This window comes from Oryctolagus cuniculus, chromosome 8, assembly GCF_051225735.1.
Source record: "Oryctolagus cuniculus isolate XC-2025 breed Fujian yellow rabbit chromosome 8, ASM5122573v1, whole genome shotgun sequence".
In the NCBI taxonomy this organism is placed as follows: Eukaryota; Metazoa; Chordata; class Mammalia; order Lagomorpha; family Leporidae; genus Oryctolagus; species Oryctolagus cuniculus.
The window spans coordinates 85,733,508-85,746,698 of NC_142874.1; the positions used below are offsets into that span (position 1 = coordinate 85,733,508).

A 13,191-nucleotide genomic window follows, 5' to 3' on the forward strand; every position below is an offset into this window, starting at 1 on the left:
TTGACAGGCAGAGTGGTGGACAGTGAGAGAGAGACAGAGAGAAAGGTCTTCCTTTTTCCGTTGGTTCACTCCCCCAAGTGGCCTCTACGGCCAGCGCATTGCGGCCAGCAAACTGCGCTGATTCGAAGCCAGGAACCAGGTGCTTCTTCCTGGTCTCCCATGTGGGTGCAGGGCCCAAGGACCTGGGCCATCCTCCACTGCACTCTCGGGCCACAGCAGAGAGCTGGACTGGAAGAGGAGCAACTGGGACAGTCCTTGACTTGGCAACTTCAACTAGAGAGTACCCTATGTTTCATAGAAATGTAGATTTCTTTTCTTGAAAAACAAGATTTATTTGTTTATTTGAAAGAGTTACACAGAGAGAAAAGGAGAGGCAGAGAGAGAGGTCTTCCATCTGCTGGTTCACTCCCTAATTGGCCACAGTGGCCAGAGCTGCACTGATCCAAAGGCAAGAGCCAGAAGCTTCCTCCAGGTCTTCTCATGCTGGTGCAGGGGCCCAAGGACTTGGGCCATCTCCCACTGCTTTCCCAGGCCACAGCAGAGAGCTGGGTCAGAAGTGGAGCAGCCGGGACTCGAACCAGCACCCATATGGGATGCCCGCACTGCAGGCAGCTTTACCCATTATGCCACAGCACACGCCCAAAATGTAGATTTCAAAAATACTGTTGTTTCCTGCACTGTATTGTAATACTGCACCATTGCAGAAGGAAGATTCCTTGAGGATTAAGACTCTTAGTTAGAATTCCACACTTCAAAATCTGTGTGTCAAATGTACATTGCATAAAATTCAGATGAGATTGAATTAAAGTTTGCCTTTGCATTATTTTTTAAAACAGAGGCTTATGTAAAATATTGGTCAGTGTTTGGTAATCAAACTGATGTTCCAAACAAGACTTCTAGAGAATTATTTTTTTTTTAAATTAAAGATTAAGTTTTTAATTTTGTATGAAAGGCAGAGAGACAGACTGATCTTCCATCACTGAGTCACTCCCCAAATGGCCACAACGGCCATGGCTGTACCAGGACAAAGCCAGCAGCCTGGAACTCCATCTGGGTCTCCCAAGTGTGTGGCAGGGGCCCAAGCACTTGGGATATCTTCTGCATTCCCAGGCACATTAGCAGGGAGCTGGACCAGATGCCTGTGGTGCAGATGGTGGCTTAATGCACTGAGCCACAATGCCATTCCCATGCATTTTTTTTTAATCTCATAAAAGAACAAAATTTTTACAGGCTTTCTTTTGCAATTATTTGCAAATTATGTGTGATAATTATAAATGTGCTCATTAAAAGATGTATACCAGGTAACAACTGATCAAGCTAGTGATAATTAACATCTAAAATTATAAAATTAAATTTAGTTTTAATTACTCTGAGCCGACAGAAATTACAATATATGATTCAGGTTGCCACATATATAACCTGAACATTGCTCAAACAAGCATATATGAACAAATGTTATTGTTTAAAATCAAACTCATTGCCTTATTTTATAATTTATTCCTTTATCTATAACCTTTAATTCTGCTAAAGGCCCTTTGTTACCAACTTTGAGCCAGGCTTGCATTCCCTTCTAGATACTCTCAGTGTCAAATGTATTTCAGAATTTAGAATTTTTAGTAATTAGAAAGCTGAATTGTGGGCTGGCATAGTGGCAAAGTGGGTTAAGCTGCCACCTGTGATACTGGCATCCCAAATGTGCACCAGCTAGAGTCCTGCTTACTCTGTTTCCAAACTAGCTCCCTGCTATTGCATGGGGGAAAGAAGTAGAAGGTGGCCCAAGTGCTTGGGCCCCTGCGACCCATGTGGGAGGCCTGGATGGAATTCCAGACTTCTTGCTTCAGCCTAGCCCAGTCCCAGCATTGCAGCCATCTGGGGAGTGACCAGCAAATGGAAGGCTTCTTTCCCTCTGTCTCTCCTTTCTCTCCATAATTCTGTCTTTCAAACAAAAAAATAAATCTTTTTAAGTTTGTTCATATACTGCATATTGTCTGACACCCATAGAGAGGCCTGAGACACCTTGTAATCAAAGCCTCAAATTCTGCAGTGGCGCATATGCACATTCACACTAAGAAGGATTTGTAGTGACCATAAATAGCCTCATATTTGTTCAAGTAAGTTTTTTGTCATCACTTGAATTTGCTGTAGACTTAGTTTAAGAAAAAAAAAACAAAAAACTGAAGTTTATGAAAAAATATTTTCTCTTCAGGGACTTGGATTTTGGAATTGCAGATAAGGGACCATGGATTGTCACTTGATGTTTTAATGTCTCTTTGTAACATAGCCAGGGTTGCTGCACCACATATGATATAGCATTTTAATTATCTAAAAACCTTCATGGCTTTCCTTAGTCAAGCACTAATTTGGTGGAATTTCCATTTGAATTAATATAACAGCTTCACTCCCAACTAGATCTAAACTCCTAGAGCTCCTTTCACTGTATTATGTATTCAGGAAATGCATGTTAACATGAAGGAATGAATGTCTCTCTTGTTCTTTTCAAACTGACTTCCCATAATAATTTCAAACCTATGGTCTTTGCCAGTGCCCTTACCTTGACCTTGCCCAAATGATGAACCAGGTCTGGGTCTCAAGGGAGAGTTCTAGAACAGGACCTAATCTGTATTCCAAGGGTTGATTCAGATGTCTCACGAAAAGGAAACTACACTTTCTGTCTGGTTCCAGTGCTCATCTTGATGAGGTGTCAGTGACCTGTCAGAGTGGCCAGCCACCAAAGGTCTCAAGAGCTTCTATTCTAGAAGTCTCAAATGTGATGTCCTTGGGGAAGTCCTCCCTGACCATCTGACCTGGTTTAGATGCCCTCTCCGGACAGGTACAAAGCTTTTGTTAACAGTCATCATCCTCATTTTTGGGGTTGGAATTTCAACTCAGCAACTCAGGGAGAAAAATGATCACATTCTATAACCTTGATTTCTGAATCCCACCCTTGACTCTTCTGAGCCGACCAAAGAAGCGGACTTCAGTCTCCTTGGAATTCTCATACTTCCTCCCTCCTTGAGGACTGTTCCCCAAGCCCTGGTCTTTGTTGATTAATGCATGATTTGCAGCTGGGGAGGCAGCGTGGCCTCTCTGGACTGCATGGCCTTCAGCCACCACGGATCACTGCCGCATCTGCAGAGCACGAGAAACGCTGCCACTCTCCCGGCACAGGAACCGTTTGCAGGGCTGCCCGCAGTCCCATCTATTTGGACATGTCACATACCCACTTATTCTCTGCGTTGTGGTTGCATTCCTGAAGGGGCTGATGGGAAGCAGGGCTCAGATCTCCTCTGCTCTTGGTGACCACACACCCCCTACCCCCTGCCAGTTTAGCAGAATATCTTACCAGATGATTTTGGCTTTTAGAAATGTTGGTACTAAGTTTTGGTCTCCATTCTGCCTTATGCCTCTTCTGAGGCAGTAAGCAAAGAGCCAATTGAGAGCTTGATTTGGGAGGAGAAAGAGCAAAGGAAATGGAAAAATACAATATAAAAGTGTAAGAATTAAATATAGTAAAACATGTCCCAGCCACACTTGAAGTTCCTTGTTTAATTTCTGCCTTTCTTAGTTTTGCTTTAAGCTCCATGAGGACTGGGCAAGGTCTAACTTGTTCATCTCTCTAATCTCAACCTCCAAATATTGCCTTGCTTATGGTAGCATGCTTTAAAATCTTGAATGTAGGGGTGGCTGTGAAGAATTTATAGAGAATTTAACAGCTGATAGAGTAGACTCTGGAGCAGATGCCTCAGGTATGAACCGTGGCCGTGCCGCTTAAAGTGAGGTGGGAAAAACCCCTTACCATCTTTATGCCTCAGATTCCCTGCCTGTCATGTGGTTGGTGTGAGGATGAAAAGAGTTAGTGTTTATAAAACTTCAGAATAATACTTGGCACACAGCAGCAGCAACTGCGTGTTGACCACTGTTACTACTGTCATCATTACCAATGTCATTAGTTATTGCAGTTATTAAAAAACCTGAAGGGCTGGCATGGCATGGCATTAAAACCACTACCTGCAGTGCTGACATCCCATATGGGTGCCAGTTCATGTCCCAGCTGCTCCACTTCCAATCCAGCTCCCTGCTAATTACCTGGAGAAAGCAGTGGAAGATGGGCTCCTACCACCCACGTGGGACATTTGGATAAAGCTCCTGGGTTTGGCCTGGCCCAGCTCTGGCTATTGCAGCCAACTGTGGGATGCACCAGCTGATGGAAGATCCATGTCTGTCTCTCTGTTTCTCTCCCCTTCTAACTCTGACTTAGAAGTGAATGAATAAATCTTGAAAGAAAAAAAAAAAAAAGAAACCCTAAGACAAGACTATTTCCCTTAGTGTTCATTTAGAGATTATAGCATTGATCCAATTGCCATGAAGTTGCTGTAAATCAATTCAACGTGATTTTATTTTTGTACATGTTCTCAGACCATGTTGCTGTTTTATTTTTCTCCCTGTATCCTGTGTCTACACTTCCCTGGTTTTGTCAGGTCAGGGCAACACTTCTTCAGGAATCCTACTTCTTTTCATGGGGTTTCATCTTTTATTGGCCTTTCTTAGCTGTCTGTCATTAGGGAATACTTTTCAGCAAACCCTGGAATCCATTAATAGACCATATACATCAAGTAGAGCTCTTCTCACTCTAGGTATCATTTAGGTGGGTTTTTCTTTTACTTTGCATTTGCCAGTGTTAAAATGTACCTGCCATCTTTCTGTTTAGTCATAGGTCATTTGCAGTTTGTCTCTACTTACTTAGCATTTTAGTTGCTATAGTATTTCATGACATTTTAAAATGTAGAGATTACAGTATTATCTTTCTCTTCCCGATAATTTATGAAATTCACCATTATCGGAGCCAGCACTGTGGCGCAGCAGGTTAACACCCTGGCCTGAAGCGCCGGCATCCCATATGGGCGCTGGTTTTAGTCCTGGCTGCTCCTCTTCCCATCCAGCTCTCTGCTATGTCCTGGGAAAGCAGTAGAAGATGGCCCAAGTCCTTGGGCCCCTGCACCCACGTGAGAGACCTGGAAGAAGCTCCTAGCTCCTGGCTTCCTATCGGCACAGCTCCGGCCGTTGTGGCCAACTGGGGAGTGAACCATCAGATGGAAGATCGATCTCTCTTTCTGCCTCTCCTCTCTCTGTGTAACTCTAACTTTCAAATAAATAAATAAATAAATCTTTAAAAAAATAAATTCACCATTATCAATTATGTATCAAATGATAAATGCTAGTTTTATGGAGCTGGCATTGTGGTATAACGGGTTAAGCTACCACCTGTGATGCTAGCATCCCATATGGGTGCCAGTTTGAGACCAGACTGCTCCACTTCCAGTCTGGCTCCCTGCTAATACATCTGGGAAAGCAGCAACAGATGACTGAAGTCCTTGGGCCCCCACACCCACTTGGGAGCTCCTGGCTTCAGCTTGGCCCAGCTCTGACAATTATGGCCATTTGGGGAGTGAACCAGCACATTCTCTCCCTCTTTCAAATAAATAAAATAAACCTTATTTTAAAAAAAAGATAAATGCTAGATTTAACAGTTTTAAAAAGCCTTTTATTTATTTTCATTTTGTTTGAAAGGCAGAGAGACAGAATTCTTCCATCCTCTGGCTGACTCTCCAAATGCCTGCAACAGCAAAGGCTGAGCCAGGCTGAAACCAGGAGCTCGAAACTCTGTCTGGGTCGCCTACGTGGTGACAGGGACCCAAGTACTTCAGCCATCATCTGTTGCCTTCCAGGGTGCCTGTTAGCAGGAAGCTGGGTAGGAAGGGAAGTAACTGGGACTCCAACCAAGTGCTCCAGTAGGGGATGCCAGTATTTCAAGCAGTGACTTAAGGTGCTGTGCCAAATGCCCACCCCTAAGCTTAACATTTATGGTAAAAAAAATAACTGAATGAAACGTAGAACATCTATAAAAAGAAGGAAATTAACTTTTGAGCCAGCTGAAAACATTCAGCAACAGGCGGCTAATTCTTTCTGTAATTAATACTTCCAATAAAGCAGTCTTTTTTCCATCAGTTACCAATTTTGATTTCCATAGGCTCCAAATCTTACATTATTTTGTTGCCCATAGGATTCTTTTTAACTATTTTAAGTTCATAAAGTTGATTTTTTTATTCAGACAGAGAAGTTATACCATCTACTGTAATATGGACAGCAAATTTCTCTTAGTGTCTTCTTTATTTACCCCTCTAACAATTCTGCTGTTAAACTAAACTCAATCTTTTACCTAAATATTTTTGCATCCTACTGTAATATTTCCTCATCTGGTCTCCCTTAGCTGTATATCACTTTATCAACTTCTAGGAATATTAATCTTTATTTATGCTTTGTTTCTGCTTCACACCTGCCTACAGCAATGGTTGTGTTGTAATGGATGATAATTTTGTGCAAACAGACGCACGATTGTGTACATTATACAGAAACTTGGGGATTTTCATTTCTAAGCATAACTTTTTTTTTCCAGTGTGCTTTGGGATGTTTGACTCTTGATAGCAAAACTGTTCATCTTTTCTTCTGTACCTCTACAACCTCAAGTACACTCGCTGTGCTTATCAGTGAGCACTCATCGTCAATGACATTGACCATCCTTAACCTGTTCTCACTATGGATCACTTACTCTGCTTAATTAATGAAGCAATAACCACTGCAGTGTGTGTATCACTTGAGTTATTTGGCTGCATAGAATGTCTGTGAGAAGACCTAGCATTACTCCTGCTTCTGCACCCACTATATTAATCCTCATTGTAGTTTTTACTCTTCCTCTGCTCATCCTTCAAATCTAGGTCTTTCCAAGGCTTCTTTCCTTGGTCTGTTCTCTCAGTTCCCCTAGCTAACGTAATGTACTCCTATGACTAGGGATTCTCATTTTTCTCCTGACAATTTTATATACCTGCTCAACTGCCATTCTTTGGCAGTCCATGGGCAGCTCAAATTCAGCAAATCTCTAGCACAATTCATCATCAGGGAGCATCACCTGCCCCCGAAAACCATGCTTTCTCTAGTTTCCCCTCAGCCGTCCTTCCAAGGCCCAAGCTGGGGACCTGGAGCCATTCTCAGCTCCTCTTTCTCCCTCGTGTTTTCAGACATATTGTTAAGTCCTGTGAATTCTACATCTGCAGTATCACTTGAAACCATTGACTTGTCCCTGCTCTAGGTCCAGGATGCAATTCCACAGTTAGACTATTGTAGCATCTTCTTGGATGGTCTCTGCATCTCCAGCTCCTCGCTCACCTGCCTTGAGAAGTCTTCCCTGGCTCCTGAAACCTGTTATTTTCCTTGTAGCTTCTTGTTTCCCCACCCCACTCCTCACCAGTTATTAAACACTGTGAGCTTCAAGTCTTTTCACTCAATCCCAGGACCTTGCACAGTAAGTGTTGCACAAAAGGTCCTTCTTAAATACTGTTGAGTGTTGGTCAATTTTTAAGATTTCTAGTATTTATAAAAGCAGTAGAAAGAAATTATTATTAACACAAATTGCATAAATACAAAGGCAGGAATTGGAAGTACTAGAATAAATTTCTCTTTTTTTAAAGATTTATTTTATTTATTTGAAAGAGTTATAGAGAGAGGCAGAGCCAGAGAGACAGAGAGGTCTCCCATCCACTGGTTCACTCCCCAAATGACCACGATGGCCAGAGCGGAGCTGATTCGAAGTCAGGAGCTTTTTCCAGGTTTCCCAGGCGGGTGCAGGGGCCCATGGACTTGAGCCATCTTCTACTGCTTTCCCAGGCCATAGCAGAGAGCTGGATCAGAAGTGGAGCAGTGGGGACTCAAACCAAAGCCCATATGGGATGTCAGTGCTGCAGACTGGGACTTTAACCCACTGCGCCACAGCGCCGGCCCCCAGAATAAATTTCTTCCTCTAGTATTGCCTTAATGAATGTTTTTGCCTAAATGCAAAATTTTCTTACTACAGTATATTCAGATAATGAAATATCTATAACATCTTGAATTTATGACCTCTGAGAAGTTAGACACATTTCTTATGAATTATTTGTTCAACAACTCCTTGAGGCAGGTTTGCATCCTTCATAGCAGAAGCTAATGTAGGAAGTGTGCCCCTTTGATAATGAGGTCCAAACACAGGTCCTGAGACATAACCTCCTTTACAAAATGCCATGAAGACCCCTGAGGCTGCCCTGAGTGTTGATGTTCTCCAGAGAAAAATGTGATTTCTCAGTGTAGTTTTACATCATGGACACCCAGTTTCTTGATAATCTAAAATTCTTGATGGTAAAGACATATACAAATTGTTTCAGTGTTTCAGCTCATTCCTGGACTCTTTCTCCATGTTTTTCGGTAGTTTTTCCACACCCACTCAAGCCATCTGCTCACCAGGCAATGTTCTGAGATGTAAAACCAAGTGAAATACGTCTACTTCGTTTATGTAGTGAGGACTATGACTAATGATACTGGGTTGGGGCGGGGAGAAGGATTTCATAGTTAATGAGAAAGTATACTCTGTGTGTAAGCGGCTAGGAAAGCGTGGCAGGTGTGCCTGCACAAGGCCATGTCCTGCTGCTAAGTACTCAGCACCAGTGCTTCTCAGCCAGCCCTGCAGGGACTCCTGCCAGGAGCACACAGTTAGCATCTGCCTGTGATCTGAATGTAGCCCCTCCGAGATGGGTTTCATTGCTACCATCAAATGGTGAAATTTTTAAAAATTTATGCAATTCTACATGTTACCCTCATAACATAGCAACGTTTGCTCACATAAAATGTTTAAAATGACTTACTATTAATGAAAATTGACTCTCAAGGTAAGTGTTCTATATCTGTTCCTGCCTTTCAGCACTCCCCAGGACACTTGTCCATGCTCCGAAGGGTACCTTTATTCCGTGTTGGAGAGCACAGAATCTAGGAGAGCACAGTCCAGGCTGTGCAATTGTTGTTCCATTTTTTCTGTGCTACATGTAAACTCCTAAGATCCTTTTGCCTATCTCACTAGAGAAATATGTGAATGGTAACTGTAGGCACTCACATATGGCAACATTTTCACAGTTACAATGATTGAGAGATGTTATGATCAGCTTCTTCCAGTGGAGATTTTGTGTTTGAGGAAAAGGATCTTTCTTGGGTGATAATTACCGGTCTACTTCCTTTGTTGGATCTCAGCGACTGGAAACCAAACCAAGAAGTTACAGTGCTTTGAGAATTTTGAAAATATAATCAAACAGCAAACTGGCCATTCTCAGATATGAGTATAGAAGTGACTTATTTATACATTCAAATTTCAAAACATTTGTAAGGTCCAACATATGTGCTGTTAAAAGGTTTCTAATATAGAATTATTTTGTTAGATAATCCTGTTTCAAGTGACACTATGATTTATCGCCACTAATCAAGATTCTGATCCCTTATACACTTCTCGTTGCTATCTGTTTTTGTTCTTTGTTACATAAATATGAGGTTTCTATATAAAATTCTTACTGTGTAATACAGGGCTAATGAGTCACAGATGGGAAGATGCTGGCACATTACCATCTAATAACATTTTAAACTCATATTCCATAGTAAAACAAAAGCAAATTGTACACATCTGCTTTCCAACTTGTAGAATTTCTGAATGTGTGCAGGGTCTACGTGTAAAGGCCTTTTACTGAAGGAGAAAAAAGAGGACACAGGTCACCTCGATACTCAGCCACTTAACCGCCTTATCAGTGGGGTTTGCCAGAGAGATGAGATTTCCTCTGCCTTTCTCCCTGAGAAGAACTCACTCTAAAGAACAGGAGTGCAGGGCATCTGGGCTGAACAAATGTCTTCCTACTGTAATCCTAATTTTATTGGCTTTTTTATAAAGAAAAAAATAGCCCAAATAAGGGGGAAACAGGCAGAAAAATTTCCTCCAAAACTAATAAAAATTAAAAACCTAGAAATGTTCTGGCCTTTCCCAAAAGTATCCTCAACATATATTCGGGGGTGGGGAGGGGGGGGGGGAGAGAAGCCTTGGAAACTTGAGGCCAAGCACTGCTGTGGAGGTTGTTTATTTGTGTGGTATAAAGATGTTCTGTGTTTTAAAAGAAAATTGGAATAAAAGGCTCCAATTTCACATGTTGTTAGAAAAGAAATAGAATGAAGGCAAAGTTTCCTGCTCAGACCTACCCAGCTGATAACTCCTGGGAAGATGTTTGTACAAGGTCTGAAGTACAAGTTTCTAAAACATCCCCCATTCTCCTTGGATGAGGAATTCAAAACCACTTTTCTGCTGTAGGGGGTTGTGTGAACTGTCAAGTTCTTTTGGAAAAGTTACGTGACAGAAGTGATTATTGCAGAGTGTGACCATAAATCCCCCTGACGTGAAATCCGCATTTTATGAGAGACAGATTCCCACCCACCACCTCTTTAGGAATTTCCGAAACAAGAGAGACATGAGATTGACCAGTTGATTGGAGAGAGAAATTTTGAAATGTGGGTGGTAAGGCTAGATTTTGTAAACTGTATTTGTGTTTATCCTCAGGAAGACTTCTGATAGCAAAGTTCTGTTCCCTGTTGTTGTCTGTAGTGCATGTGTTATACGTCGTGAGCTGTGAGCATAATGTCAATAGAGGAACAGTAACAGTATTGGTTTATAAGTGTGGAATTAGCCCACTTTGTACTAACATTCTGTTAGTAAGGGTGCAGAAATGTTGAGCCTCAAACTCTTCACACCACTGTGCTGATTCTGTTGTACCTGCCGCAAGGAGTGGTTACAACAAGTTCTCAGTCTTACCACGTTTTAAGACATTGCTGGTTCGTGTGCAGGCCTTGTGTGTGTGTAAGTTTGTTTACAGTGTGTGAAACAAGGCAAGACTTCAGCCAGGGAAGGGAGGCATTAATTCCATGCTTGTTTTGTTTGTCCACCAGTGAAATGTCTGTGTGACGTTTTGTGTTGTATTGTTTTGGTGCTGTGCTGTGTCCATAGGGTCTGCCAGGCTTCCCCACAGTCGCTGCCCTGCACAGTAATCAGATCCTCACCGTCAAGGTTTGTGACTGACACTCATACCTGCGCAGTCAGAGCTGCAATCAGCATAAGAGTGAGCAGGAACAATTCAATGCCTTGCCCAGCCCGGTTGCTTCCTCTCATCATACACATCATGTGACTGTGTTGGGAACTTGGGACCTCACGTACATCAGTGAGGTCAAACATTATTAAGAGGGTTTGTCCTGTGCATACTCAACAGGAGGATATTGGGGTCAAACAGGTACATTGAAGAGAGGCAAACATAATCACTTAGGATCCTGTCACACCTCCATGGTGTCATGTGGTGTCATACTATTTTGTCAGTGAAATAATCCTAAGTGTTCTGGGCATTGGGCATCAGTAGAATGGCAGTCAAGTTCATGCCACATTATGCTGGTTGACAAGTCTGATGTAAATGGAACTGGCACTTTGTCTCTGGACTCTCTGCTCTGGGTGCAGAACGCAGACTGCACCCACTTGCCTGCTTCTGGGAATATAGTACATTAAAAAGATCTAACACTCATAGCATAAATGGTGGGGTACAAAAAAAGCATTCGTTTCTAACTACAATTCTGGTCTCACTATCTTGCCACAGTTATGTATTTCAAGGCAAGCCAGAGGGTGATGTCAGACATAAGTGCCAGTTCTCTTGTTTAATGGCCATTTAAAATCTAATGTGCATATCTTTATTTCTTTCTTGTGGTCTTCTGATGTCTATTCTTCAACTCTCTCATCTCTGAACTTCAACCTTTGACCTCACCTGATTGATCAGATGGTGTTTCCTAAAATCAATCATGGGTTTCTCTCTGCTGATCAGCAGCTCATTAAACGCCGCCTGATTAAGGTAGTGCTTATTCTTGCTGAATTCTGATTTCTTCTTGACATTCAGTTATTGCTCTGGGTGCTGTTGCTTTGCCATTTATCTCTCATGGGTAGAGCATGGGTGGTGGGGTGGGTGTTTATTTTGAAATATCCTAGAAAAAAATTATGTTTAACAGCCTGCATTTTTTTAAATGTATATGAAAGTACCAAAAGAAAAAGACATAGAGAGCCCATTTAATTTTTTTAATTAAAAAATTGCAACCTATAATAAATCTAGTTTCTAGGCTCTCTAACTTTGGAAGTTTTTAAACTATTAAGCAATATCGCAGGAGCCTCATATGCTTAATTTTGGAGGTTATGAAAAACTAAACACATTTGTTAAACTATAAATGCAGGCATTTTATTAAACAAGGTGAATCTTACTGATGCAGGATTGTCATGGATAAAGTTATGTGAAAGTTTAACTGGAGCTGTGAATATAGTGATAACATACACACCATTTCTAAGAGCTGTGAGTGTGGTTCCTGCACTGTGTTGATTTTTAATAGCATCTACTCAGCTCAGCCTGCATGAATATGTATTTGCTCCCTGCTGGCAGGCAAATTGCCTTACAAGGCTTCATGTTTCTGGTGGTTCTGGTTCTTTTCTTAGTATAAATGTGGAATTAGATAGTACAAATTTGAAGCATTGAAAAGAAGACCTGGATATTGATCATTCATGTTTATTATTGAACTGTTCCATTCTCCATTACAGGGTGACCAAGGACAAGCAGGGCCTCCAGGACCCCCAGGCCCTCCAGGCCCAAGAGGGCCACCTGGGGACACAGGGAAAGATGGTCCCCGTGGAATGCCAGGAGTACCCGTGAGTTGCTTTTTGGATCAGCTGTTCTCACCATTTCTGTTGAATATTAAGGGCTGAGAACAAGGATGGAATGGGGTGGCAGGGGCTGGATGCTCAGGGGTCAGGAGTGGGTTGAAGAAATGGGATGAAAGGAAAGTCCCCAAGCCAAGCAGTGCACTCCCAGCAGCATTCCACCTTGCCACTCAGAAGACAGACCTGGAGATGGTAACCAAGGTGGTTTTCAGGTGAACCTCAAGATGTTCACGACCGCAGATGCCTAGGAGTCCCTGTGTCTTCCCTAGTATAGGTGCATCCATGCCTTTGCCATAATTGGGAGATGAGTTTGATAGATGAAGTGGGAGATTAAAAATACTTTCCAAAGAATCAGTAGCAGACAGAATAAAGTCTCATTGTTTATGGAAAATAAAGAAGGGAAAACTCCCAATATTTAATCTCTTGTAAATGACTTGACCAAAAAACTGCTAATAGGAACAGTAAAATTCATAGTTAAAACATTAATGGATATGGGCTGGCGCCGCGGCTCAATAGGCTAATCCTCCGCCTGCGGCGCCGGCACACCAGATTCTAGTCCCGGTCGG

At 42.2% G+C, this 13,191-nt stretch overlaps 1 protein-coding gene across 1 annotated transcript in view; it reads left to right on the plus strand.

Annotated features, from left to right (window-relative positions):
• The window catches only part of COL25A1 (collagen type XXV alpha 1 chain), a 530,955-nt gene that overhangs the window by 379,962 nt on the left and 137,802 nt on the right, over positions 1 to 13,191 (plus strand). Inside the window, exons 8-9 of the mRNA XM_017347366.4 lie at positions 10,892 to 10,951; positions 12,506 to 12,613. Coding sequence (XP_017202855.2) covers positions 10,892 to 10,951; positions 12,506 to 12,613 — 168 coding nt within the window. The remainder of the gene's footprint in view (positions 1 to 10,891; positions 10,952 to 12,505; positions 12,614 to 13,191) is intronic.